The 27987-nt window shown below is 40.9% G+C and overlaps 2 protein-coding genes and 1 long non-coding RNA gene across 8 annotated transcripts in view; 2 read left to right on the top strand and 1 right to left on the bottom strand.

The window, feature by feature from the left end:
• Window positions 1-65: 65 nt before the first annotated feature.
• Window positions 66-4642, bottom strand: LOC147139146 (retinoschisin-like). The gene is made up of 6 exons (XM_086046422.1): window positions 4511-4642; window positions 3137-3162; window positions 2736-2928; window positions 1787-1928; window positions 1440-1635; window positions 66-480 (listed from the first exon to the last, which is right to left on the bottom strand). Exons 1-6 carry the CDS (start codon window positions 4563-4565, stop codon window positions 328-330), a joined length of 765 nt encoding a protein of 254 aa, XP_085902548.1. The 5' UTR covers window positions 4566-4642; the 3' UTR covers window positions 66-327.
• Window positions 4643-5472: 830 nt separating this feature from the next.
• On the top strand, window positions 5473-13999 carry LOC147139145 (AP-1 complex subunit sigma-2-like). Of its 4 annotated transcripts, XM_086046424.1 has the most exons (7): window positions 5473-5636; window positions 6046-6224; window positions 7244-7352; window positions 7459-7596; window positions 8289-8319; window positions 10802-10864; window positions 12373-13162. In XM_086046424.1, exons 1-6 carry the CDS (start codon window positions 5502-5504, stop codon window positions 10861-10863), a joined length of 654 nt encoding a protein of 217 aa, XP_085902550.1. In that variant the 5' UTR covers window positions 5473-5501; the 3' UTR covers window position 10864; window positions 12373-13162. The 4 variants fall into 4 exon arrangements, with proteins under 4 accessions (XP_085902550.1, XP_085902552.1, XP_085902551.1 ...); XM_086046426.1 differs by lacking the exon at window positions 10802-10864; XM_086046425.1 differs by lacking the exons at window positions 8289-8319; window positions 10802-10864; window positions 12373-13162 and adding an exon at window positions 13578-13999.
• A 466-nt stretch (window positions 14000-14465) lies between these two features.
• LOC147139143 (uncharacterized) overlaps window positions 14466-27987 on the top strand; it is an 85611-nt gene continuing 72089 nt past the window's right edge. The window contains exons 1-3 of one of the 3 annotated variants that reach the window (XR_015089043.1): window positions 14466-14776; window positions 18087-18383; window positions 23273-23326. This is a non-coding gene — a long non-coding RNA (uncharacterized LOC147139143). Of the gene's footprint in view, window positions 14777-18086; window positions 18384-23272; window positions 23327-27987 lie in introns of those variants that run through there. The other 2 variants (XR_015089042.1, XR_015089041.1) reach the window with 2 other exon arrangements.

Raw genomic sequence — 27987 nt, 5'->3', positions numbered from 1 at the left:
ATACAACGTTTTGTTCCTCATTAAAATCGGATTTGCGTAAATCATATGGAGAGCATGGAATCAAATGAGATGAAACACATTTATTTATCCTTTTGTAATGGTCTACTGAATGTTTTCCCGCAAACATGGCATGGACAAGTCACATTTTGCCATAAAAATGTAACACGCGTATGAACTGAAAATGAACTCTACGCCATTTAGCTGTACGTCATCACGTTAAAGCGCTTGATTTTTGTTGTTGTTGTTGTTGTTGTTGTTGTTTCATGGACTTCCTCCCTGAGAAGAGCGAGTGTTGAGTTTCGGGAGCGTGTTGTCCAGGCAGGTCCCTCAGACGCACTTGCCCATGCACATGAGCAGCTCCATGCGAACGGCGATGCGGGTGTGCCAGCCCAGAGGCAGCAGGCGGACGTAGCGGGCAACGATGGGCGGGCGCAGAAGGTTCTGCACCGTGGACGAGCGGTCCGAGTTCCCGTAGAACACCTGAGAGGAAGAAATTTCCGTTGTGAGTTATAATAATCATTAGAAATGCAGTAAATGTCGGCAAGTTTTATATTCACACTTAATATACATTATTAGTGTTAACATATAATCCGGTTTCAGTTGAACTCTCTCACGGTTTTTCACATCAAGTTTTTATTTTGAAGTCATCACGGCGAAGCAAATAGAGGAGTAGAAGAAATGTGATTTACTGTTAAAAGGCATCATCATGCATAAATCATGTTTTTCCAGTAGCTTCTCTCATGATGTTGCTTATGTACATCATACATTTAAATCGAAAGCTATTTTGATCAATTCATGCTTTTTGTGCTTGAAAATTCCTCTCTGATGTAAAGCTAAACAAATATTAAAGGAGAACATTTTGTAAAACAATGTTTTGCCTCTCATTCATGTTTTGTGCTTTTACGCATTAAAGGGGGGAAATCAACCCAAACATTTTTTTTTCAATAATTTTTTCCCAGCAGGCCCACTAGTTGAAACACGGCATTCTGGTTAATATTGCGTTGGTGGAATATGAGGTAAGTAGCAAAATGCACCTCTTTTGGCTCAGCTTCAGAAAACAGGTCAGCCGTGATTGGTCGTTGCCTGAGCCCTGAGTAGTTGTGATGTCATTTTCAGTCGACAGAAGTGACAAAATGGCCGCCCCCAGAGATGGCTAAAAACGAGTGGATTGACTCTTATTCCACAAAGGCAATATTTATCAGAATGCCTTGTTTCAACTACTGGGCTTGCATAGAACACATTCTTGAAAAAAAGATGTTTGGGTTGACTTCCGCTTTAAGGGACCCAATAAGTTTATTTTTATTCATTATAGGTTTTTTTTTAAAAAAAAACGTCCAATTAACCGTTAACTGGAATTTTACTCTCCCAAATATTGGTCAGACCGCATTCATAAGTGATGGTCTGCTCTATCCAGTATCAGCGTGCGTGTGCGTGCGTACTCTGTTGTTTCCCGTCTGGTCTTTGTAGTAGACCCAGTTGAGTGTTTCCACCGTGCGGTACTGGACGCTGTACTTGGTGATCCACTCGTCCGAGTCGCAGCGACCCTGCGTCAGGATGCCCGACACCACGCCCACTTCCTGCAAGTCGATCTGCAGCCACTGGTGCTGGTCGTTGTACTTGGACAGCCACGCGCACCTGACGCACATACAGGGAAGAACAGATTGGATACACGCGCGGATGTCCCTTCATGAAAAATTGTAAATTGTGAAACATTGAAATTGTCCCTAGGTGCGAATGTGGTGTCAGGTGACCATTGCAGGGTGTATCGCGGGTGTAGGAGCCATACCCGAAGCCCTGGTTGTTGAGTCGAGCCTTGTTGGGGACCCAGGAGGAGTACCAGCTGCTGTACTGGTCCTGATGGGAGCACCTGATCTGGTCCGACGTCACCGAGCCGGACTCGAAGCCCAGAGGTCTGTGGTACGGACATTCTGGGTGGACGGGAGCAGCACAAGAACGCTTGACACAGCTCCCGGTAAGTACATTTGTGTTTCTTATTAAAAACAGCGGCCTCTTAACGTGCAAGCCTCATTTAGCGCTTTTAATGTTCAAACTGTGTATGATGTTACAGTGGGTTACAATAATGTTCAGTATACTTTTTTGAGCATACTACAAATAATCACAAAAAATAACAATTCAACAAAAATACATTATTTTTAATCTGAATGTTTTTAAAATAACTTACTGATTAAAAACATTATTTAAAGAATTCATATATCGCTGGTGTCGGACTGAAAACTATGTCAAAACTTGGTATTTTTTCCCCAAATGTATATTATTGGTTAGTCCATGTGGGCGTTTTGGAAATGCCTTGCTCTCTTTGGCGATGATGCAATGTTAATGGTTGAATAAGCAAGATGTTTGTGAGGTACGAAATTTGGCCTTACACCAGCAATACACGTGATAAAATACAGATATATCACATTTTTGTCCTTTTTTGTTTGATTTGTTTTAAAATAACACACAATAAAATATGTTTTTTTTTAAAATCATAAATGCATGATGAAATACACCTTTTGTCCCTATTAGTCAATGTTTTAAATTGGAAATAACATAATAAAAAGGCACATTTGTGACATGTTTTTATCATTTGTACATCTTGATGTCCATCCAAATTATTTTAGCGAGTTAAATGATTTATTTTCTTGAATATATATATGTTTGGGCCATGTGTGCTCCAATTTAATTATTGATTGACAGAAGTCAAAGTCAAAGAAAAGTATGTGACGTCACCTCACCCGGCATGCAAGTCGGCGCTTGGCTTTGGGGCGCATCTGGCGGCGAGGTGGGCGTGGAGATGGCGGCGAGGCCGCTGGGCGCGATGGCCTCACAGTCGCATGTACACGCTTGCACGTTCCTGGCGGTCCACGTCTCCTGGATCTGCTGATCTTCCTCCTGCAGCTCCTCCTCCACCTGCAGGATCTCCTCTTCCTGCGCCGAGCAAAACCGGAAAGGGTTGGGAATTTAACTTTTTCAAGCGTTTGGAGACAACAGGCGCCAGGGTACTTCTGGGTGGCACAAAATGGATTGACTAGTGCTTCCCTCTTGAAGTTTTTATTGCCACCCGGAAGTACATGTGGTGGAAAGGTCTATAGGGAGGAAAAACTCCGACATTTTGCTTTTTTTTTTTTTTTATTACCTCCTGAGAGTGAACGGCAGTCAGGGCTGTACCACATCCATGCATGCATGGAATGTAAAAAGACATCTCTAAAGGTTTTATAGACAATGGTTAAACATGGTTCAATCTACAGTGGAACCGCCGAAGTGCAACAAACACGCAAGTGGATCAATTTGCCGTTTTAGTCACACCGATCTCAGGCATTTGACCCCGAAGATGAACTAGTCCTGTTCAGTTTCAGTCACAGGTCCTTAAGACTTTTTCATGCGTCCTATTATGATGGACATTTTAGTGTCAATAGTTGAAACTGGTGTTGGGAGCGAATAAAAAAAAACAACTACTTTTCAAGCCCTGGATCTACCTCAAAATAGCTACTTCTTACCAAAATGGCTGACTTCCTGTTCAATTTTGGGCATGGGTCCTTGAGACTTTTCCCATATGTCCTATTATGATGGACATGTACACCCAATTTCATGTCAGTCAGTCAAACCGTTGTTGGGGGCTAATTTTTCTCACCTTTCCAGCCCTGGAATTTTCCCCAAAATGGCTTCTTTAAACCAAAATGGCTGACTACCTGTTCAGTTTTGGCCTATGTTTCTTGAGTCTTTTTCATGCATCCTATAATGACGGACATGTGCACTCAATTTCAAGTCAGTCAGTCAAACCGTTGTTGGGAGCTACTTTTTCCCACAACTCACCAGCCCTGGAATTTTCCCAAAAATGCCTCCTTTGAACCAAAATATCTGATTTCCTGTTCAATTTTGTGGGTGTGTGTTCTTGAGACTTTTTTTGAGCATCCAGTTATACAGGTCAGACATGTCTACCCAAATTTGTGTCCATCTGCGAAACCGGTGTCTCAGCCTCATTTTATCTTGACTGAATTTGTCCCAAAATGGCTGCTTTAAACCAAAATGGCTTTTGGGCATCAATCCTTGAAATGTTTTCATGTGTCCCGTTATGACAGACACATCCACCCAATTCCGCGTCCATCAGTGAAACTCGCATTGTGGACATATTTTTTTTGTTTTTAGTCTTATTTGGCCTAATTTGGACATTTTCACTTAGGGATGTACTCACTTTTGTTGCCATCATTTTAGCATTAATGGCTGTGTTGACATATTTCAAAGAGAAAGTAAATGTACACAATTATACAAAACCATACACTGACTATTTTAAATCAGATCAAAGTATTACCGATCGTTCTTCTCTTGTCCCATGAAAATATTCAATCAAATATCTGCACAAATGTGGGCTATCCCACCTAATTTCCTCAGGGAAAAACGATTAACAGAACGGTTCGTGTCATCGCTTTCAGAGGTTCCACTGTGTGTTGTGCCTTTATAAAAATAACAATTTATTATACTCATAATATATTAACGAACTTTGCGGACCTACCCTGTAGGAGGACAAGAAGGAAAAGGAGCGCGGCCCAATGAACGCTGGCCTCCATCTCGCTGCTCAGCCGTGCTGGAAATGGTATGCGAGGCGTGCGCCCGATTGGGATTGAGATTACACTAATCCAATGCAGCAAATCGTGAGGGCTTCATCTAAAACGGATTATTGGTTTACTTACTAAATGAGTGACACATTCTGCTTTCTCTACAGTCATTGTATACAAGCAACACAGAAACCAGATTCAAAGGTCAAATCTTTTTTTTTTTGGGGGGGGGGGTGTCATTATGCAATAGTTGTTTATTTTCTTGAAAATGTGCATATATTTTACATATATTGTAACACCAGTGGTCTGTTTGGTGCTTTGTTACATTTTCTGGATTAGTCAAATCAAATGCAAAAGTTGTTTTTAATTACTGTTTTTCATTACAATTATTACAATACAATTCAATTGTGTTACTTTAAAATACTATAAATACTTTTCAATTAAACAACGGTTTATATATTCCTTATTTGATTCGAATGTTCTTTATTATTTATTATATTTTATTTAATTAATTACAGTTGAATAAAAAATACAGCCTATTTAATTATCATACCATAAAGTTAAAATCCTGTTTTCTTGAAAATAGTTAAATAATACAAAATTGGGCTTGTTTTTCGTATTCATTACTATTAAATAAAAAATAAGATGATGTTTTTATTTTATTATTATAATGTACTGTAAAAGTAAAAATACTTTTTTAAAATTATATACATATGGTTTAATTTTTGATTTAAACAAATAAGATCTTCAGTTTTTAATCAATACAGCATTGTGAAAGATACCTGTTAGCAATATCTATAATTTAATTAAATTTCATTTAATTTAAATGTACTGTACAGACGTCGTTCTTTTTATCGTCCAATCAGCTTCTCCGCTGTTTGATCGACGTCTACGTCAGCCATACAGCGTCAGGAAGGCGTATCACGGCATACGTGTGGCCCTCAGCCAATGAGCGTCGACGTACCGGCGTCTCTGGCCAATCACAAGCTTGACTGCGACTGGCATCGGCAGCTTCTCACTGAGTGCTGCTGCCGATGGCTGTATGATTTCTTCCTCTTCTCCGGAACTGCTTCCAAATTAAAGGTAACTCATTGACAAAGTGTGTTTTTATAGACGTTTTAAGGTGACGCTCTGGGCGCGCGTGTTGTTTTAGCGAGTAGTAGTTGCAAAATAACGGCGTTAACGCGTATGCTATTGTTAGTAGTACTTCCCGTTAGCTAGTGGTCTAATGCTACTTTTAATATTTGGATAAGCGTCTTACTAACAAGTGGTTGTAGCAAATGGAAAGGCGTATTAATTAGCTATAGCTGTTATTATTTCAGAACTAACGTTTTATGTCGATAGCTAGTCTGACTCGTATGTGACATCATACAAAAAGTGTTGACTGGAGTGATTTGAAACACTTTGCGACCACCTCTCGCCACCATTTCCTCTTGCAGTCACTCGCCGCTTGTGCTCTGATGCTTCTGATGATGCAGTCATTTCATTTCAGATGCAGTTCATGCTTCTGTTCAGCAGACAGGGCAAGCTGCGGCTGCAGAAGTGGTACGTGCCCCTGTCGGACAAGGAGAAGAAGAAGATCACCAGGGAGCTGGTGCAGACCATCCTGGCCCGCAAGGCCAAAATGTGCAGCTTCCTGGAGTGGCGAGACCTCAAGATTGTCTACAAGAGGTGAGCGCTTGTCAATCTGTGGCAGTTCTAACAGAAATACTGTTTTATTAAAACTGCAATTGCCCGGCAAACAGTCCACGGTGTATCCCGCCGCTTGCCCCAACAACAAGGAGAGCAAAAGCTCAAGAATGGTCTTGGTAAATAAACCCTTCAGTGTCATTTCACCAAGGCAGAGTAAACATATGGTGTGAATGATGATTTTCGCCTTATTTGTTACCACAGCAGTCTGAAGTTGTGAAGTTTTGCTCAAAAAGAGGATGTTACATGAGGTTAATTGCTTGCAAGGGAGGTGGAATAATTAAATTTTCAATGCTGTTGCCCTGTATCGCATACCATTTCCAGCACGGCAAAGTGTAATTTCCATCTTGGCTTCCTGTCTTTATTAGCCAGTGGTCACATGCTTTAAGAGCGCGTGAGGGATTATCCCGGATAAAGGAGTCCCCCGCCGGGCGGCAGGATGAGGCTTAACTTGCGAACGTGCAGGCCAGCGGATCACCTGCAGGTCCTCTCATAAGGCAAAAGCGCTGCGTCAACACCATGACTTTGACTCTCTTCATTACGCCAGAGAGGTCAAAGTGACGAGTGAGCGTTTTCTCTTCGTGGTGATGATGAAGGGAGAAGGCGTTTGATGGGCTTTTTTTTAACTTTCACTCTGAACTCCTCCTAGCATGTTCCCCTTCCCCCAAAAAGTATTATTATAGTGTGCAATTCTCTAAATGTCATCAATTAAGAATTTTCCGCCTTCTTTGAGATGGATCACAACATACATAAAGTTGTTGAAAGTGAGTCAATAATGCCTGTGCAGAAGGAAGTGGTCGGCCTTGAAGGTAAGTTGCGTACAGATTCATTTCTGCCTTTTTCACTGCGTAGTCACCTCTGAGTCACCTCATTGTATTCATTATTGCATCACTCATGGCTCTAAGACCTTTGAAAAAAATGGTTTGGGAAGAAAAATTGACAACGTTCCTTTTCTAAAACCCGAAAGCACAGAGATGACAGCGTACATCGTCTCTCGGCAGATACGCCAGCTTGTACTTCTGCTGCGCCATCGAGGAGCAGGACAACGAGCTGATCACGCTGGAGATCATCCACAGATACGTGGAACTGCTGGACAAATACTTTGGCAGTGTGAGTGGGACGACTGGCGGCTTATCGCAGCTCAACTTAATCTCGACGTAACGCTTCCGTACGGTCCTCCGCCCCCCCCCCCCCCGCTCAAAAAAAAACATTACAGGTGTGCGAGCTGGACATCATCTTCAACTTTGAGAAGGCCTACTTCATCCTGGACGAGTTCCTGTTGGGCGGCGAAGCCCAGGAGACGTCCAAGAAGAACGTGCTCAAGGCCATCGAGCAGGGCGACCTGCTGCAAGAGGTGAGGAACACGCGCCCACGTTGTTTTGACATGAACACAAAGGTCATGATCTCCTAGGGTCAAAAATGCCAGGAGTTTTCAAAGTGGGGAACTTTATGGGAGTAAAACAGGAATGTACGAAATAGGAGTCAAAACAGCAATACTGGTGGTATCAATCCAATGACTTTTCTTATCTCGTGGAAGGTTTCCAGTTTGGAATCTTTCCAAAATTCCCCATCTTAACCTAACTTGAAAAGACACCAGAATTTGGGGGAAATTTTTCAATTTTTTTCAGTCCCTTTTACTGCTCTGCACTATTGCAAATGTGAAATTGCACTCCACTACAGTAGGGGGAGCCGTGGAGCAGAACACCTCAAGGGATAATTCTGTCTGATCCAACACAAAAGAAAATCGACCTTTTGTCACATGTGTGGTACCTTGATTTACAAGTTTCATAACCATTGCCATTCTTTGGTTATGTTTTTATACAAATGTATTTTTCTTTATCAAAAACAACAAAAAATCATGGTGGTTTTGTGGAGCTGAAACCGATTGATAGGCTAAATCAAGGCACTGCTGTATTTTAAATACCTACAATTTGCATGCTTGCCTTTCCTCCTTATTCTTTACATTCTTGTGATTTATTTATTTTTTCTTAATCACGTGTCCTTTCTCTTTGCTTGTGTGTATTCTTTCACCTTTGTGATTTGCAGAACATAGACTCTCAGACGCGCATGTTTGCAGGTACACTTTTAGTCCTACTAGTGTTAGATGACTAGCTAGAGCAGTAGTACTAATAGTAGTTTAGCTTCGAAAAGGCCATTAAATGAAACCGATGACTATTTCACAGCATAGAAAAGTCTTCTTGGTCGGGGAAGTACAGTGTGGAAATGATGTGGAGAAGTTATATTAGCATAATTGGAAAACATGATTGTGTAATACAGTGGATAGACAGTCAATACATCCCTGTTAAAATGCTGTTTTTCCCTGATAAAAAAAAACCCCAAAAAAACAAGACAAACAAGATACATATTTTCAAGATGATAAAATAACCTGTTGATTTGTTGAAAAAGAATCAAAAAAGAAAACTTCTCAATAGGCTACTTGCATGCATAACTGCATTGAGCGGATAAAGTGCAGATGTGTTGCCAATAATAATACATGCGCACATTTGAAAAAGTGGTTTAAAAATGACTTGTATTTCGAAATCGAAAAATACTCAAATGTATTTTGTTCTTTTTGTGATGAAAGTAAAGAATAAAATAGTTAAAATATTTGTTGAATAACTGATATTGATATTGCAACTTTCTTTTGCAAGTTATTTTATAAGATGTAGTTACCCCCCCCCCCCCCCCCCTTTTTTTTGTTTGTATTCTAATCTTTATTATTCCATTGACCACATAAAAAAGATTGCCGGCCAAATACACACATTTTTTTTGAAGTTCTGAGTCAGCTGTCTAGGGAGACAGTCATCTGTAGGTATAGTCAGGCCTCAAATAATGTGCAAGAAAGTTAAAAGTCAATCCTAAAGTGTCTCCAGGACAGGCGGGCCTGTTGCCAGGTGTCAAGAACCGGTAATGATTTACGTTGGTCACGTAAAAACATCCAGACTTTTGCTTCTAAATATGTACTCTTCCTCCAGCGAGCAGCTACCTTATTTATGTTGCGTAATTACAGTCGCCTCCGAGGACGGGGCGCTCCATGGCACTGGGGAGCTCTCTGATTGGCTGGCTTGTCTATTCATAGAACCAGACTGAAGACTGGGGAGGTTTGCCCAGTGACGAGCTGTTGTAACGGGCCGCCTCACGTGGGTAAATACTGCACGGATGGATGGTGTGAAAACGCCGCTGTGCACCTGCATGCTTGACGGGCATGAGTTGGTCAAAAACTACGTTACTAACCCCCCCAAAAAAAAACAAAAAAAAAAAAAGTTTGGGATGTTTGGCTTTCCGCTTTAGTTTCACGATTGAACCTAAAATGCACTATAAGCTTGAACGGTGACCTTAACTTTAATTTGGCATCCACTTGATTTATCCTTCTCTCCTATACGTTCCGCCGGTTTACCGTATTTTTCGGACTTTAAATTGCGCCGGAGTGTAAGTCGCTCTAATCAAAAAATATAACACGCAAGTCGCACTGGAGTATAAGTCAGATTTTGGGGGGAAAATTGTTTTAGAAAAACCAAGACTAAGAACAGCACTGTAGAGCACCTACTGGCACCCAAAGCAATCCTTCCTTAATCATGTTGACGGCAGTGAACGAAAAGACGAGGAAGAAATACAAAGAAAAGAAAAAGAAATGAAGTAAGTAGTAGTAGTCATGGCAACTAATGTCATTGTCATTAGTTTGCCTCTCGCAGCAACCAGCATCGGCACCGTCGCCCCACCTAGCTTGCTAGTTTGGCATGCGCCATCCGCCACAACTACGATTTGCGATTACAGCACGAAAAGGCGCAATAACCAATCCGAGTTCTACATTTGGCCACAATGCAATGTGGACTTCTAGTGAACGTAAACCATTTTAACCCAAACGTTTCCGTAGTTAGAAGTGGAAGTTTCAAATCCGACCAGAACTTGTTTGTTGCCGTCAACAAGACAAGGAAACTGTCAAAAAAAAAGTGTGACTTGTATTCCGAAGAATATCGTCATTTGTTTTTTTTTTTGTTTTTTTAAAGTAAATTGGAAAATAATTCAACCGTAAGGGGTATATCTGGCAGTTTTTTGTTCTTGTTCCAGTTCAGGTCAGCGGTAGTCACTCGCTTGTTGACACCCAGAAGTACCCTGATGCTTAGTGTTTACAAATATTATAAAAAAGAATATAAGTCTTTCTGTGTGCTATTGTTTAAGGAAGTGCATTATAGTCCAAAGTCCAATACATTTAGAGTCAATGCAAATGTTTAAAGAGCTTAGTTCTGACTGTATCATAGCGAAAGCTGGTTCTAACCTAACACCTTAAATGTTTTCTCCACAATGTTGAGGCGAGCATTAGCTGTTCGCACTGTGCTGTAATTACAGCGCTAACATACCTCGGCGGATTTAGACAAAGCTATTTTTCATAATAAGCCCTCCATGGGACATTTGTCAGGCGCATGGTCATTAGTCTGGTGCCAGCAAGCAGATTTTTGTTTGGAATAATGACGCCCCAGAAGGGTTCCTTGCAGAGGCGGTGAAGAGTTAGTGGTTGCATCGTCTTGCTTATTTTTATTATCAACCTGTTTGACTCCCAGGTATGACAGTCCCTAATGTGACCTCAGAGACTTCTGGACTGTTCCAGAACTTGACACGCTGAGGTGAATACGGTCTGTGGATTTACCTGTAGGTCACCAATGCTAGTACTAGTCCAGCCCTCTAGTGGCAAGTCGTCTTAACGTGTGTCTCGTCTGTCTGGTTTCATGTCTACAACTGTCTGGTTCTTGGCTCAGTGCTCCCCCCATGTGGTTTCTGTTCCAGTCTAGTTTCTCTCTTCTAGTTGTTTTCAGTCTACTTCATGTGTAGTACTGTCTGGTTCTTGGTTCCTAGTCCCGTCTATTTTTTTCCAGTCTACTTCCATGTCTAGTGCTGTCTGGATCTTGTCATGATCAGTCTATTGATCCAATGCTCAAGGTCTGGTTCTTGCTTCAGTGTAACTGGTCTGATTTTTGGTTCAGTGTTGCTAGTATGGATCTGGCTCAAATATTTAGGTTATGGTTCCATTTCCACATTTCCTGATCTGGTTCTTGGTCCGGTGCTCCGTGTCGGGTTCATTTCTAGTGCTTCTGGTCTTATTTTGGATACAGTGCACCTGGTCTGGTTCCGGATATAATGCTCTGGATCATGTTCCTGATCCAGGGTGACTGGTGTAATTCCGGTTTCGCTGATCCTTGTCTGGATCTGGGTCAAGGTTCATTTGTCTGGTATCTGGTCCAGTGCTCATAGACCTGGTCCAACACTACTGGTGTGGTTCTGTGTTTGGCACTCCTGATGTGGTTTTGGGTCAAGCGTCTGTACCAAGTTCTTCCGGTTTGTTGGTCCTCTCCCGTTCCTACTTTGTGTCTACACAAGCAGATGTTAGGGTGTTTTGTCTCCCACTGTGTGTTCATTGTCTTTGTTCCGTTAATGACTACTACATACAGTGGTACCTTGACTTGAGAGTTGAATTGGTTTTTGACAATGTCACTTAAATCATTTGGCTCTCAAATCAACATACTAGGGATGTAACGATGAATCGAAAATCGATTCGAAATCGACTCGAGAACTCGATTAATCGATTTGAGAATATGATGAGATTCATCTAGAAAATTAAGTCCTGAAACGTTTTTTCATTCCAGATGCATAGCACATTTTGAATGTGTAGATCAAATGATGCGCTTGCTCCCAAAATCATTGCATATTGCGTTTGTGGATGGCCGCAGAATCACACTAGTGCACAGAGACAACAAGCAAAGTAGCCATTTTTTAAAAATCGAATCGAAAATCGGGTACTGAAAACCGAATCGAATCGGAGCTCGAGTGAATCGTTACATCCCTACAACAAACTTTATTGAAATGAATGTAAATGTCCTAAGTCTGTTCCAACATGGTGAAAAACATTTTCCCCGTAATATTCATTTATTAATTTATTTTCCGTTTGGACCACACTTTTGCCGCTCCTAAGACAAGGTACCACTGTCTCTGTTCACTGCGAAGCGTCTCTTTACACACCGCCGACAGAGCAGACATGGCATCTGTAAAGCTGAAGGCTACGGTGGCGTTTAAAGAGAAAGTGAGGCCTCCTGGCTGCCTGTTGTCGTGTTCTAAAAGCTTTCTCTCTCTCCCTCAGCCCCGTCATGAGTACTTTAATGTGCCTGTGTACTGATTGGCTGCTCCGCCACTGCTGCTGCCGCCGCTGCCGCTGCTGCCGCCCACCATGCCTGCACCATGCATGCCCGCCCAGCACCTTTCGCTCTGCACCTCTGTCCTTGTGCCATGTAGTCGCTACCCCAACTGCGCACCACTGGCGTGATACACGACAACTGTTACCGTTATACATCTAGTGGTACCTTAACTTCCGAGTTTAATTCGTCACGTGACCAAGCTCGCAACTCAATCTACTTGTACGGTAGCACCTTGACTCGCGAGTTTAAGTAGTGCCGTGACCAGGCTTGTAATTTACTCATACTGTTGCCCGCTTTGCCTTTTTTTTTTTTTTTTTTGCGGCCTATATTACCGGACGTTATTTTTTATTTGCGTATTTTGTTTTTTCTTGTATGTCATTAATGCATGTGTTTCCCTGTTCTTTTATCTTGTCTATTTGTAGTTTTTAAATTGTATGTATTGATAAGCACAATCTTTACAAGCAAACACGACACTAGAAGAGTCACTTTCTATTCATATTTTTAGTGTGGTATTAATATGACATGAGTACAGTATTTGCTATTTTTGCACTGATTATTAATCAAAGGCCTCAGTGGCCTTCCACGTGAGTAATATTAAAACAAAGCTTTATAATAAGCTGATAGATGGACACGAGCTGTGTTTGCAGTCTGGCTAATCAGCACGGTTATTTTCACGATTATAGTGCAATAGTTTGATATGTAGGTTTATGCATAATAAATATTTTTTGGTTCTTATTCAGCACTCTGGTGTTTTTCTTAAGTTGACTGACATTTTCTTTTTTTCTCGCTTTTGTTGGCTTTAAGTGTAACATTTGTATGTGACTCTGATCAAATGTGTTGTTCTCTTGACTTTGTGCCCACGCTGCTGGTAGGATGTTAAAGTAAGTGCTGCTACTATTTCCATTAAAATAGCATTGGCCCAAATTTGTGAATTTTAAAATGTTAACATTTTGGAGTTTTCTTTGAAAAGTTGATATATTTTACAACTGGCATTTCTGTGTACTGTTAAGAATCTATAAATCCACCTGAAAAACAAAGTTGTGTATGAAGAAAAAAAATCAGTTAGTGCCCGTCTCACGCCGCATAGTGATGACATCATTAATGTGTGCATATTTGTCCTCTGTATACTGTACGGTGTTTGTTTTTGCAGGACGGAGAGACACCGCGCAGCGTTCTTGAGGAAATAGGACTGACATAAAAACAACAAAACATATCATGCACAAGACACGCCCCCTTCAACAGACATTTTCCCAGCATCAATATGTATCTTTTTTTTTTTTTAATTCTAAAATAATGTAGCACTCTTTTTATATGCAATTCTTGACCATTCTCGAGGAGACAATTTACATGCATAACCAAAGCTGGAGCATCCACTGTACTGAAGAATATGTATTGTGTACGTAAAAAGGGAAGTCAAAAGTATTACAATAACAGAACCAAAGAGTTTGTTTAGCTTTTTTTGATACTCTTACGTTACACTGGAAGGCACTGCTGTATTACAACGTGACGTCACTGTGGCCGTTGCAATATTACACTGGACATGTTCATTAAAATAAGACATCACAATACCAAGGCGCTGTGTTGTTCATTTGCATGCAGTTGATACTGAAAAAGTAATTGCTGTGTTCCCCTGCTATACCGCTGCCAGAATTTAGAGTCGCTCGTCTTTAGAGTAGTACCAAATTGAGCCACAACATGCCGAGCAGCACTGAGCTCGACTAGCAGTGTAATGAACAGCCAGAAGATGAAATAAAACATGTCTCCAAGTAGCCTCCAGTAAGAGAATTAAAAATGTAAGTTGAGTGTTGCTGCTCTATGTTGGATAAGTAAGCAGTTGTTTCTGTAACTATGCTAATTTCTGTTAGCCTGTCTATGGCCTTTCACATGAATTGTTAGCATGAAGCTAAGGAGCGAGAGATGAATTTATATGGTTTTGTTGAGCAATTTTGTCCAATCATATTTCACCCTCTACGTGTTTCCATGCAAATATTTTTTTTTTTTTTTGTATTTGTAACCAATCACATTTTAGATGGAAAAACTCCGCGCTTTCGCGAGGGCCAAGAGTGACGTGGGCATTTTTCCATCCTCTTATTGGTTGATCGGAGCTGCTCATAAAACTGTGCTTCATAATTACCCGGAGCTGACTTCTCCGGAGGGGACGAATGTCAGACATGAAACTGAACTTTTCTAGAAACACTGGACATTGTCACGATAGGTCGGACAATACTATAGCTGGCTAACGTATTTCAACTTATAAAAGGATCTATTTGCCACTCCCAGCGCAGCAACAGCTAGCTGGCTCTGCTAGCCAACACAGCTCGAAAAAGATTTGACATTTTGTTTTGTTTGGTGAGTACAATGCATTGTATTTCAAGTTATTGTTTTTGTCATGTTATTAGATAAGTATTGATTGTGAACTGTACGCGTAGAAGTTGATATAAAAACAGTCATAATTGTATTTTTCGTCTAGACCGTAAAATGCCTCCATCCCTGTACAATGCCACATTTATTTATTTTGTGTTTTTGCATATTATTTTTGCAGAGGTGGGAGTAAGTCACATATGTGCAAGTCTCAAGTTACGACTTGCAATTAGTCTCACGTTAATGTGCACAAAAAAAATCAAGCAATAGTCAGAACCAAAGTCAAGTAACGTAGTTTAAGCAAGTCTTCAGTGACTCAAGTTATACAATCCTACTTGTGTAATATATTTATCAATATTATTTGAAAAAAAAAAATCAAGTTTTAATTTTGAAACGAGTCATTTTGACAAGATGTGCCCCAATATTTTTATGATTTTTAGAGCCAGTATGAGACGCAGAGAACGTACTGCTCTGTGTGTATGTGTAACATAACAAATTTCCTGAGCACTGAGCAAAGAGATGGAAAAAATATGTCACAACACCATTCCTACATGAAATATGAATGATGTTCATGTGTTGCAAAATGCAAAGGCGTGGCGGCTCTAAAACCATGCCGGCTGACTTGAAACACAGTCCTCCATCTCCTGCTCCAAGTTGTTTCTCAAGGTCGGCGTCCTGCAGCTCCAGCTCCCAGTCGGGCGCATCTGCTGCCCACACATAAACAAACAACCCTCGGTCAGCCATTTTATGTCCACACTGAAATAGAAGTTTTCATAATGGAATGGATGGAACCATTAGTAATCAAACCCTACCATGCCATTTAATCAAAGCAAATCCATGGAGAAAACAGGGTAAATGCCTGAAATGAGAATTTCTAGTCCTCTCTCTCATCATGGGCCCAGTTTGTCTGTGAAATTCAGGTTTGTTAACAACTGCAATGACTAACTGATCTCTGTAGATGGCGGTGTTGCATCACTTGGGATTTGAGATCGGCACAGCTCTTGAGGCCAATACAATACATCATTATTTACATAGAGAGTAAAGATTAGGAGGTGAATCCTGACTTGTCACGTCAATTATGAGGGAGAGAAATGGCAATAGAATTGGAAGTCGGACACGTTTAGGCAAGGGTTTTTTATTTATATAGCACATTTCATGAACGAGGCAACAAATGTGCTTCACACAAGCAAAAAAACAACACCGACATGCATTTACAAACACAACAGTTAATGACATTAAGAAGCAAAGCAGAGAAAGCAAAAGTAGCTCCCAAAAATGACCAGAATGTACATTGACACCATTTAAACACATTAACAGAAAACTTTTAAAACATTTAAAAGTCAAGAAAAGAAATAAAAGTAGGTTTCTAAAATAACTAAAAGAAAAAATGATTTAAAATGGTTCAGAGGACCTTAATCAAAGATTAAACAACAAAGTTTATAACCTGGATTTAAAAGCATTTACATCTATCTATATATAAGATGGGAAAAAAAATAATGCACAGTTACAGCTGTTGTCCACAAGAGAGTGCCAAAGAGCCCCTACGCTCCCATCAACACACCAGAGTGCGTGCATGCGTGCGTGCGTGCGCACGCTTTTGTTTGTTTGAGCTCTATAGCTGTGAGGCGTAATCACGACACAATTAAGATAATTTGCCCACCACGGCTGGTGGCAAGAAAAGCAATTTGGTCGCCTGTAATTTGTAATGTGACGTGTGGCTGTCAGATGAAGATAAAACAGATGATTGCAGCCCAATTGTCTCAGCTAACTAACTCTTTGGAGGGGCATCCGGCAACCGGGGGCCCTCAGGGGTGCGCTTTTGCCCCCCCAATCTTGTACACTTTCGATACATTTCACAGTAGGAGTTTTTTTTTTTTTTGGTTGCCTTTTCCTTACACATCTTTTTCCAGTGGATGTCTTAGTGGGCGCGTTCGGGAAATTAACACGAACACATGACATCTGAGTCCATGTATAATCAGTTTACAGTGAAAACATGCAAAAAGGTTTATGACAAACAGTTGGAAAGTTGGAAGATGCAATAAATAATGGAAGGAAATATTACGACGAAATACAAACTTTGTGAAACAATTAGACCAAAATGTAACAATTCAGAAAAATGCACATGCACAATATGTGAATTGGAAAAAGGCTAGACAAAAAAGAAGTAATTGGGGAAAAAGTACACAAGTAGTAAACATGCAAAATACAAACATATATGGACAAAATATATCATCGCAGTGTTAGATGAAAATATATATTAAAAAAAATACTGGAAAAATTACAGTTACAAAATGTCTTTGCATATTTAAAATGGGAAATTTTCAATACAACAAAACGTATTAAAAAATAAATAAATAAACATGCAGTAACATTTGGATCGGTTTCCTTTTATGCATTAAAATGTAAACGTCATGAAAATATGACATATTTTAACTCATTCTATCCCAATGACATATTTATTTTCACAGAGAGAAAAAGTCTGGTACTGAACAAGTTTAAAAAAAACCCGAGTTTTTAAATGTATTCGATAATTTTTTAAATGTAATGACAGTATTGACGTCAGTTGTTTCGTCCACTAGATGGCACTGACACCCTTCAGCAATTGCTGAGCTCTTTCCCTTTTGCACGCTTGCATCCTCTGACACTGTTTCAACAGCTTTTGATTCCACAGAGTGAATGATTAGCACAAGTGAATATATTGTCGTTTCAAGAGCCACTTGAGAAGTCCGCCTTTAAAGAAAAAATAGAACCCAATGCTCAATATTATTCCTGCCATCACAGACAAACAGACAACTTTTTAAAAAAATCGTATTTACATATTGGTGTGTGAGTGCGCGTCTTTGCTATTTGAAAATATTACAAAAACATGAAGTCTTGCAAGCAAATTCTTCCTGCCGGTGAGACTTAAGCTCAATAATCATCTAAATGTGGCAAACGGTGTCGGCTGCTCAGGACAATGTGATGAAAAAACCTTTTTAAAAAAAAATAAGAATTACGTTTTTCATTACAAGATATATTTATAACATGTTCTTAAATGATTTATTATTAAAAAAATATTGTCAAATAATAAACATATATATTAGGGATATCACGATATGAACCTTACGATACAATCATTATCACGATATTGTGATGATGACCATATATCGCGGCAATTTTAATATCACGATATTGCCGATAATGTGACATATGTACCCCTTAAAACGTAAACTAGCTACCCTAAATATTTTTATTTTAAATGTGACATTTGCCCCCCGCCCCGCCCCAAAAAAGACTTGATGTTCTTTTGATGCCACAGGAAGGGTTCGAGAGGCAAAAGAAAGGCGCCAATCCTCAGCCATGAGCGTTGTTCTTGACCCCAGTCACGGGGTGGCATCATGTGACAACGGCAGCTTGGCAGATGACACGTCGCCCTTTGGTGTTGGCTGTCAGGCGAGGCGAGCCGCCGTATTTGCGGCGTCGTGGACCGCCGCTCGGTTTTGGAGATGGAGCTTTGGTTGCTCGGGCCGGATTGAGGGCAAATCTCCAGCGTGGGCGGCGATAAGTCTTATCTGCTGTCGGAGGCTCTGCAGAGAGAAGAAGAAGTGTCACTCAGGTGAGAGTGCACACACCTCTATGACTTCTCACACGCACACTTTCTCTCTCACACACATCATGGTTTCTGTGTGTCGTGGGGACCGGAGGGGCTCTTTGGCGCTCTCTAGTGGAGTTTATTATTATTTTTTAAATTCTTTTTTTATTTGTAGTTATTCTCTCTCGCTCTCGCTCTCACTTTTCATCACTCTCAGTTTTCATTTTCTTTCTGTTAATAATGCTGCAGATCAGCTCGTACAGCTCAGTGCTGCCCGGCATGTTGTGGCACAATGTGGTACTACACTGAAGGCAAGCAACTCTAAACTCTGGCAGCGATAAAGAGGGGCAACCACAGCAATGATTACGTCATGATGCGACATTTTTCTCAAACAGACACCTGTTTAATTCCGACACAATGTAGGGGTACGCATGGTTACCCAAGTCACCCGCATTATATGCTTGGCATAGTTTTTACACCTGATCTCCTTCCTTACGCAGCCCAACCATTTTCATCCGGCCTTGGGACCAGCAGTGGCTGTGAATTGGCGTTTAGCTTTGCAGTGACGTGCAATTGATGTTAGGATTCTGTGGGGGTCCTTGAAAAAAATGTCTGCCCTGCATCCACAAAGTTAGAAAACCCCTACTTTTTAAAAGTAGTGCTGTAACATTTATCCTTGATGTCCTCGCCCTTGGCGGTGTCCTCTCTGTGAGTCGCAAATACACACAGCAAACTTTTTGCAACATTTTGCAAAGGCAACTTTTTTCTTTTTTTTTTTTTTTTTATGAATACTTTTAACGAGAACTCCATTGTCGCGCACAAAAGGGGCGTGCGGCTAATACAAGGCGCGATTCAGCCGCTTTCATGTGGCTCGTCTCGTGTTTGTTGCGAGCGCTCCAAGGTCCCTTAAGTAGACGTGAATGGGCGGATTGTTTGATGTCCATTGTGGCTTTATTCCCCTGGCCAGGTAGCGTTGAGAATGGCGCTTTTCTTCCTGCCGTTCTTGATCCACAATATTGGCAAACGCTCCTTAATTCCCGTCGCTAACTTGGGCTTGGAAGTCTTTGACGGGTTCCGGGGCTGAATGGCGGCCCAGTGTTGTCGCGCCGCAACGGACTCAATAGACGCTGGTGATTTATTCAGAGGACAGACATCGAGATTTTGCAGTGAGACACGCCAGTGTAGTTTTGCCCAAGGATGCTTTATTTTTCAACCACACAAGGCAAAACACATTTGCGGCCGCTCAGTTTATTGTGAGCACACAAAAGAAAGTAAATTGATGCATTGAAGGAGTTTCGATTCATACATTTGCCTTAACTTCATTATTTACGTTCCCATAATAACTCGGAAGTTATTTTTGGAAATGTTCATCAGATTCTCACATTTCAACGTTTCTTTTGCAACACTAAGCTTAATATTATTCCTAACCCAACCCTCTTTATCCTAATTTATTTAATCACTTTTGCTTGTTCCTTTGGTAACTCGAACTCTGTAATATTGAACCTAACCCGAATCCTAACATCCTGACCCACTAACCCCAACCCTACATCCTAGTTAGGGAAACCGGTGCAAATTCTCCCAAATTCCGCCAGAACACAACCGGTCCTGAGTACCATGGGGGACCCCGTTCCAAAATTCCAAATCCGGCTTTCTGAGCCCAAAAAACGGATTTGTTAACATAAGTTCCACCCCGGACCTCCAGGCCCCCGGTGAGGGCCCTAGACTTTGTCCCCACAAATGATGTTTCATGTCCGGGTACGAAAGTTGGATGTTTGATTAGCATTAGAATTTAAAGTTTGCTTTTATCTCCTCTCATTGATTTTTAACTGTTTCTACAGTCCAAAAAACAAAACCTCAAACTGCTATGATTTATTTTTCTCCTAACATTCCATTACCAATAAGTCATGCTAGTAACCTAGCAGCCAAGGCTAACGTCAGCTTGTTTACATTGCTAATGCTAGCTTAGTATTGCTAGTACTACTGCATATGCATTCTCTGTGACTATTTATTCTGATTACACACTTTCGGATGCCATTGTAAAACGCTCCGTTTGTCAATTATGCGCGTGCACGTTTGTGATGACTCTCGACTCTCTGACACTTTGGTCAGAGCGTCGAGGGGTCCGGCGGAAGATCAGCGAAGAAGTGAGGCTACATTCAAATCTTGCTGACAGTTTTAACCAGCAAACTCCCTTTAATTTCACACTTGAGGGGTTGGCAGGTAATTTCAGACACACGTTTCAGACACACATCCGTATTGCAAACATTAAAAAGTCAAATTTCCACAATTGTGTCCCCTTTAAAATAAATATTTTTTCTCGGCGCAATGGTTTTGTTTGTTTGCTCAAGCATTGACGTTTGACGGCTGTCAGGTCTTGTCCGGGATTAAGGGCGACATCAGGCAGACGTGTGTCCTTTCTTGCTATTGTGCCTCTTTTTCCCCTATATATATATATATATATATATATATATATATATTTTTTTTTTAGTTATCATTCGTCTGAAATATAATTTTTATCGGACTGACAGTTTCCTCAAAGTCGCGGTGCGCCGCATGGGGATATTCATTACTTTTTGTGGACCTGCCGTCAAGTCATCTCCCGCCATATCTCATCTCTCTCAGAAAAAGCACTTTTTATTTATTTTTTATTTATTTTTCTCACAATCCCCCCACTACCCTCCCGCTTTTACTTTGCTATGACCTTCCCGCTTAAATTGCTTGGCTTGTGTTATTCAGCGTTTGAGATTTACCCGGGTGAGAATATTGCAGTTGAGGATTTCCCGCCCTCTTAGCTGCCCAATAACTTGTGACAGGAATTCCGCCATGCAGGCGCTTGTTTGTATTCCCGCAGCTTAGGTGCAGATGATGGAAGGCTGTACTGTACGACACGTATTCTGTAACCTCTCGTGCGGAAAAGTACACAGGGAAAGTATTCCCCAATGTTGACATGCAGCGTATGTGTTTCTCTTACGGGACAGTACTCACGAAAATATGCGATCATGTTTAAGCATGCAAAAACTAGAGCTAGGCGATATGCTTTTTTCAGGGCCGATACGATTATTAGTAGTCGAGGCGGCCGATCACCGATATTCGTTTTCCGTAAAAAAGAAATTGGCATCAAAATCGAAAAAAAAAAAAAAAAAGAGAGAGAAAATTCTTAACTTTGTTGAAACGTCTTTGAGCATATGTTAATTGAACAATTTTTCAGATTTGCATAATGTCGATTTTTTTTTTTGTATCATTATTACTATACATTTTTGACAATATACATCTTTATCAAATTCTAACAAAAAGTTTAGGGAGCACCCAGGAGTGAAATGAAAACACTTAAGAAAAAAATAGCTCCATATAGTTTTCGACAGTAAATGAAGTTCTCCAAAATGTCAAAATGACAGAAAATTAAACTTTCACATCTCTTAGTTTTGATTATAAACTGTTTAAAATTGATCTATTATCGGCCATCAGATGTTTTCAAAAGGCCGATGCCGATATTCATCAAAACGCAGAATATTGGCGCCGATAATCGGCCTGGCCAATAATCGGTCTATCCCTAGCAAAAACAGCAATGGATGTGATCAGTTATCAGTGCTGGGAAGTTAAGAACTAGAAGAAGTGTTTCGTTATGGTATTTGGATACATTTCACAAATTTTCCGGCGGGCTGCCTCAGTCGATGCCTCGCCTTAGAACTGGTGCGGCTCCAGACCCAAAGTCAAAATTGGCTAAGTACGTCTAATGCCACCATTGAGCCAGCAAAATTTAGACTGGAACTAAAACAGTGAGTCCACGCCAAAATGCACATATGCAGTTAATATTTAGTTCGTAGCATACGCAGCATACGCAGCAGCAGCATATACGTACATCCATATATACATACCGCATATGACTCCATATTCACTCATTCAATCACTCACTGACGTGTTTTACGTTCAAGTGGAGGTCATGACCCACCAGGCTGGCCCCGCCCGCTAATGGCGCAAAGAAACGTGCGCGTTAAAAGCCTCTTTTGGGCCTCATTCAAAGCACTTCACCTCTTGTCTTGTCAAATGCGCAACACATGCACGAGAGGCTTTTTTCACGTGTGCACCTGGCGTAATAGTCACAATAATCATTGTCAGTGTGGCACTGCTTGTCCATTTGCGGCACGGGGCTTTAATCTTTCTTCATTAGTTCCCAATTTGGGAGAAATGTGCTCATAATGCCTCTCCACCTCTCCCCCAATGGAAACTCTTTGACTCCCTCGCCGACTCTCGCCGCCACTTTCATCTGGCAGGCGGGAGGATAATTGGTTGCGTAAACATGCAGGTCACGGCCAGACAGGCGTCCGGGGCGCCGTCGCCAGACGACGCGTTCGTACGCAAATCTGACTATTTGTGTTATTCGCCGGAACGGCGGGAATTGACCCGTCAGGCCACCCTTGCCAAATGTTTTTGTGTCGCGTCTTGGGGGGGTCACGCTACACGCTCATGTTGCGCAATTTATTGTTGATGTCGTACATGAAACGTTTCGCTCCAGCTGTAATTCTGTTTGTAGCGTTTGGCCAAACTTTGGTAGGAAATTGGCCACGTTGGAGGATGGGTGGGACAAATGAGGGGGAAAAAAAAAATGGACAAATGGCCTCGTTAGGCTAACCTAATATTTTTGTATTTTTATTATTTTTTGTCTATATTTTTCCCCAATGTAATGGATGGATAATGGTTTTAGTATTTGTCAAATTTTGTATTTTCCATCAAGTGCTGCATTTGCCTTATTTTAAATTCAGTTATTTTTACGAATGATTGTCGGTTTTTCTTTGGCAAATATGTATTTTTCATCCAATGCTTTTGCATTTTTGTCAATTTTCTAGTTTTTAAATATTTTTCTCCTATTTTCTTCTGATAGCAAAACTGTTTTATTTTTCATCATGTGCCAGCAGAGCATTGCAGTCAAGTTTGATGAACCGCCATGAAACAGGAAACTCCAACACCGCAATTTTACAAATTCCTGGAATGTTTTTTTTTTTTTTTAATTCAGCCCCCAAGCCTGTGTCACTTAGCAACATGAAATTTGGTAGATAGACCAACCAAAAAGTTTCAAGAAGCCACACCTGAAAAAACACAAACAGTCTGCCATTTTTGTTTGAAACAAGTCACTTCCAGGGATCCCTTCCCTCTGGAATATTTTTAATTCCACCCCTCGAAGGATGTTGCATAGCCACATCAAATTTAGTAGGCACATCTATCATGAGTAGACCCACAAAAAAGTCTTAATAATCCATACCCTAGAAGACACAGGAGGTCAGCCATTTTGGTTTGAAGCAACCAATTTAAAGGTCAGTTCCAGGGATTCCAGCTCCGTGGAATATTTTTTCTTGAAATTCATCCCCTGAAGACCTGTGTCATTTAGCAACATAAAATTAGGTAGACGTTTATCATGAGTAGACCCGCAAAAAGTGATGCCTGAAAAGACAGTCAATCATTTTGGTGCGAAGTGACCACTTTTGGGACATTATCTAGGGGTGTTTCAACGATGAACGTTTTCTCGGATTTTGTTCGATTAACTACCGAATTTGAACCATGTACTGCATTCTATACAGATGCGTGACATCATGTAAAACCAGTATGCATTCCAGCAGTTGTGTGCGAGGATACCTCACAGCCTTTGTGCGGTATCGGTAAGGAAGTGCGTGGTATCACTAATGAAAAGTGATGGCAGGCAGACGGCAAGAACGAGGAGGAACTGTTTGGAATTAAGCATTCAAACGAAGAAAAGAGAGCGAGTGAGGGGGAAAAAAAGCCACGAATATGTCTTCCCGGGTCCTAATCTTTTCGCTGGGAGCGGTGCACACTGGCTTAAGCTTGGCGTTTTGCGCTGACAGGTCCCCCACCTGGACAAGCTTGGACAATGTCTCCGCCGTGTCTGGCTTCTTGTGGGAACAGTGGCTTAATCAGGCGGGCCAAGCAAAGGCACCTGCCCTATCTGCCTCTCCATTTGCCGGGGAAAATCTGGGAAAAGAGGCTAAAGCTCACTTTCATGCTTGTCTTTCATTCACGGCCTGCACGAGAGCTTATCGAAGAAGACCCCCCCCCCATGCTAACCCCCCCCCTACCCATCCACCGCCATCTTCCCTCCTACAAGCGTTTTTTTTTTTTCTTCTTCTTCTTTCGCTAGGATGCTCAACGTAAGTACAGCCCATCTGGCTAAATAGGAATCTCTCCTCGCTGTCACCGCTGCCACATTATGCCCCTGAGGGAACATTCTCTTCATAATATCATAAGCTGCTTAGCGGTGTGCTTCTATTTAAGGCATACATATTAATAGCTATAAGCAAATCATATTGGAAGTCTTCTCTCGCTCTGTCTCGCTGCCTTTTGCTGCTGTTGTGCTGGCTGGCTGTAAGAAGGTGCTAATAACTGCAAGGCCCCTCACACACTGGACCATCTAATCCTGATAAGCGCTCCTCCACGTGGCGGGGGAGGGGGGACGGATCACAAGACCCCCGAAAAAAAAAAAAAAAAAAAAAAAAAAAGACCACAACTACCCTTTTTCCTTTCCTTTTTGGAATTGTTGTAATCCGTCTTCCGGGAATTCCAGTTGAAGTTCTTGTCAAAGTGTGCGCAGGAAATTGAGAATCAACATCTTACTGCTTGTTATTTATCGTACTTAGTATTCTTATCTGTTTTTTGTTTTTAATTTTGTATTGTTACCATTATAACCTGAATGATAAACAATATGTTGGATATAGTTAGGAGGCACCAATACCATTTTTAAGTTCAAGTACTTGTTTTTGAGTACTTGCTGATGCCAAGTACTGATACTTGATAATGACATTGAATTGCAGTCGTGTTGAAAGTGTTTTGTTTTAACCAAATATTGTTCAGAAACACAATACGTGAACCGTACTCGAGTATGAGTGTCGGTGCTGGTATTGGTGCATCCCTAATTTAAAAAAAAAAAATCTGTTTTATTCAAATATTGTTCCATAATTTATTTATTTTTTCATTTGATTTACTTTTAAATCACATTTTCATGTGAGTGTGTGTACGCATAGTATTTGATTTGTATTTAAGTTACTATTTTTATGCTTTTTTTCTTACATGAATTCCATTTGTTTTCTACATTTTTGGGGGCTTTTCTAATATAGTTTTCAGATTTGCTCGATAAAATGTATGTCACTTATTAAATGCACTTGAAATACAAATCATAAATGATAATGAATAAAATGTGATAATCTATAAAATCATCATCATCATTCATTGACTAATCCACTATTCATCTGGTTGTCCTTAAATCAACATGGCTTTGTTTTATTTTTCGTACTTGACAAAATATGTTATCATGTGCAGCACAATTTTAACACTGCCCTCGTTGTATTACGTGACTTTACACTCACAATTATAAGTAATTATTTCACATTTTCCCCAAGTGTTGAAAGCTCTGCATACATGTTCTTAGAATTTCTCTTAAAAACAGCGGTGTATATTTACAAAACGATTCCTTTTTGTTTCAAAACATGAAGCTTGCTTGATACGAATTGCTGTTTTGATGTTGCATAATGCCAGTTATGCTCTCAATCCCATAAACACGATACAGTACAGCGCATTTGCATTTCGTGAAGAAGCAAAGTGCATCTTTTGGGGGGGAGGTTTTTGTAGTACTTCTGGTGTGCAGTAGGGGGTGCTACTGCCTCACAAGGCCTCCTTTTTTTTTTTTTGCATGTGTTGCCAAGGTAGCAATAGGCAGCATCAGCAGCAGGCTGAGCCCCGATGAGTGCTTCAATTGTGGGGATATTTCCCCCCTCTAAGCCTCGCGCTTGACAGCAACACAGTGCACTTATTTAAAGCAATTTCAAACATGTCTTGTCTGACAAGTTTTAAATCCCGCTTAACAGCCCGTAACAGCCAGCAGTTTACTGTCACAATTAAAGAAGAGCCGGCGTGCTCAAAAGAGCCGAGGCAGGGGGGCTGAAGGGCTGGGGTAAGGCGGGGTGGGGGGGGGGGGGGGATCACTTTCACTTTGTTCAGCGTGCTTGTTTAGACAGGGCGTGCTGGTCGCGTTTACCTGACCAATTCATTGTCATTGTTATTGTTGCTAGAATGTAGTTAACTTGACCTCTTTCACGTTCATATTTTTCAAATGTTGGGTATTCATTGTTTTGACTTCAGTGGGTTGAAAGTTATAAAAAAAAAAAATAATTAATGAATTAAAACTAACAACTTAGTTTGTAAATGAACAGTGTTATACAGAAAGGATGTGGGAATCATTCAGTAGTTAGTTTGTTAGTTGATTGGGTTGTAAGTTTGTTGGTTAGTGAACTAGCTATAACGGACAGTAAGGATTGGGGCAGCATTAGTTCGTTGGCTGGTTAACTGTGTTGTGGGTCAGTAAGTTATAAATTAAGCAGTATTATACAGAAACAATACAGGCATTGTTAGTTAATTGTAGGAAGTTAGCTAGGTGGCTAGTTAACTAGCAGTAATGTACAGAAAGGATACACATAACATTGGTTAGCCGGGTTATAAGTTAGTTGGTTTGTAAACGAGCAGTGTTATACAGAAAGATTACAGGCATTTGCATTAGCTAGGTAGGTAGTAGGTTAGTTGATTAGTAAGCTATCAGTATAAATAAAAAAACAATACAGGCGTCATCAATTAGTTGATTGGTTGATCAGTAAATTAGGTAGCTAGTTAGCTGCATTCCGGTAAATGTTATATGACCAGTTTACATACCTGTTAAGTTGTACGCTTTCGGCGTAATTTGTACAGGTGGAAACACCTTTTTAAAGTGTACATGCCATACATCGCGAATCTGTACGGCCAATGTCAATTTTATCTTGTTTTAATTTTTTTTTTTTTTTTTTTTTTTACCCCGCCATAGCGGCCGGTCCGACTGTCATTTTAAACGGGCTTCCGTTAGCGTTTCCGACTACTAACTTTGACAAACTATCACTAACAAGCCTTGTAGTTACCTATATAGACCACAAGATGATTGCAAAGGACTTATCACTAAATGAAACTCCTCACTCACTTCAACATAGTTCTTTTGCACCAAGATGCACCTGAGATGGTGACAAAGCATTACTGTTATGACACAAAAACACCTACTAGGCAGTGAATGATGTAGGGTTAGGTTTAAAACAAAACAAAAAAAGAAAAAGCAAATGGGAAAAATTCTCAAAAACTGTGCATAAGCAGGGGTCCACCGAACTGTTTATTCTTTCTTTTTATTTTAAGGATTTTCTCTCCAAACGTGATCCTAATTTGATCGTGTTGGTTGATGGAGTTTTTTTTTTTTTCTTTTAATGTGGGGCCTGCCTTCCTGCTATTTGCGCTGCCGACCCGCACAGATGGACTAGCCCCCCACCAACCCCCCCACCCCACCCCTGTGCTCAGATTCCTGGCGCGTTATCGCAGCTCCAAAGAAGAAAACAACAAACCAGCAAATGTAACAATCTGGGCCCCTGTCCTCCTTGGGCGGCGATAAGCGCAGCGCTACGTGTTGTTGCTGTGTGAAAGACACCCTTTATCGGCTCATGCCTCGGCCCCGTGCTTAGTCTAGTCAGCCGGGGAAATATGACGGGAATCTTGATAGGGAAGCGGGCTCCCATCTCACCGTCATCCGTGTTTATGCGCCGCCTTTCTCGGGGGGCCA

The sequence above is a fragment of the Filicampus tigris genome, chromosome 12 (genome assembly GCF_054856515.1).
Source record: "Filicampus tigris isolate MCC_2025a chromosome 12, RoL_Ftig_1.0, whole genome shotgun sequence".
In the NCBI taxonomy this organism is placed as follows: Eukaryota; Metazoa; Chordata; class Actinopteri; order Syngnathiformes; family Syngnathidae; genus Filicampus; species Filicampus tigris.
Note: the sequence above shows the minus strand (reverse complement) of the source record. Positions and strands in the feature narration are given on the sequence as shown.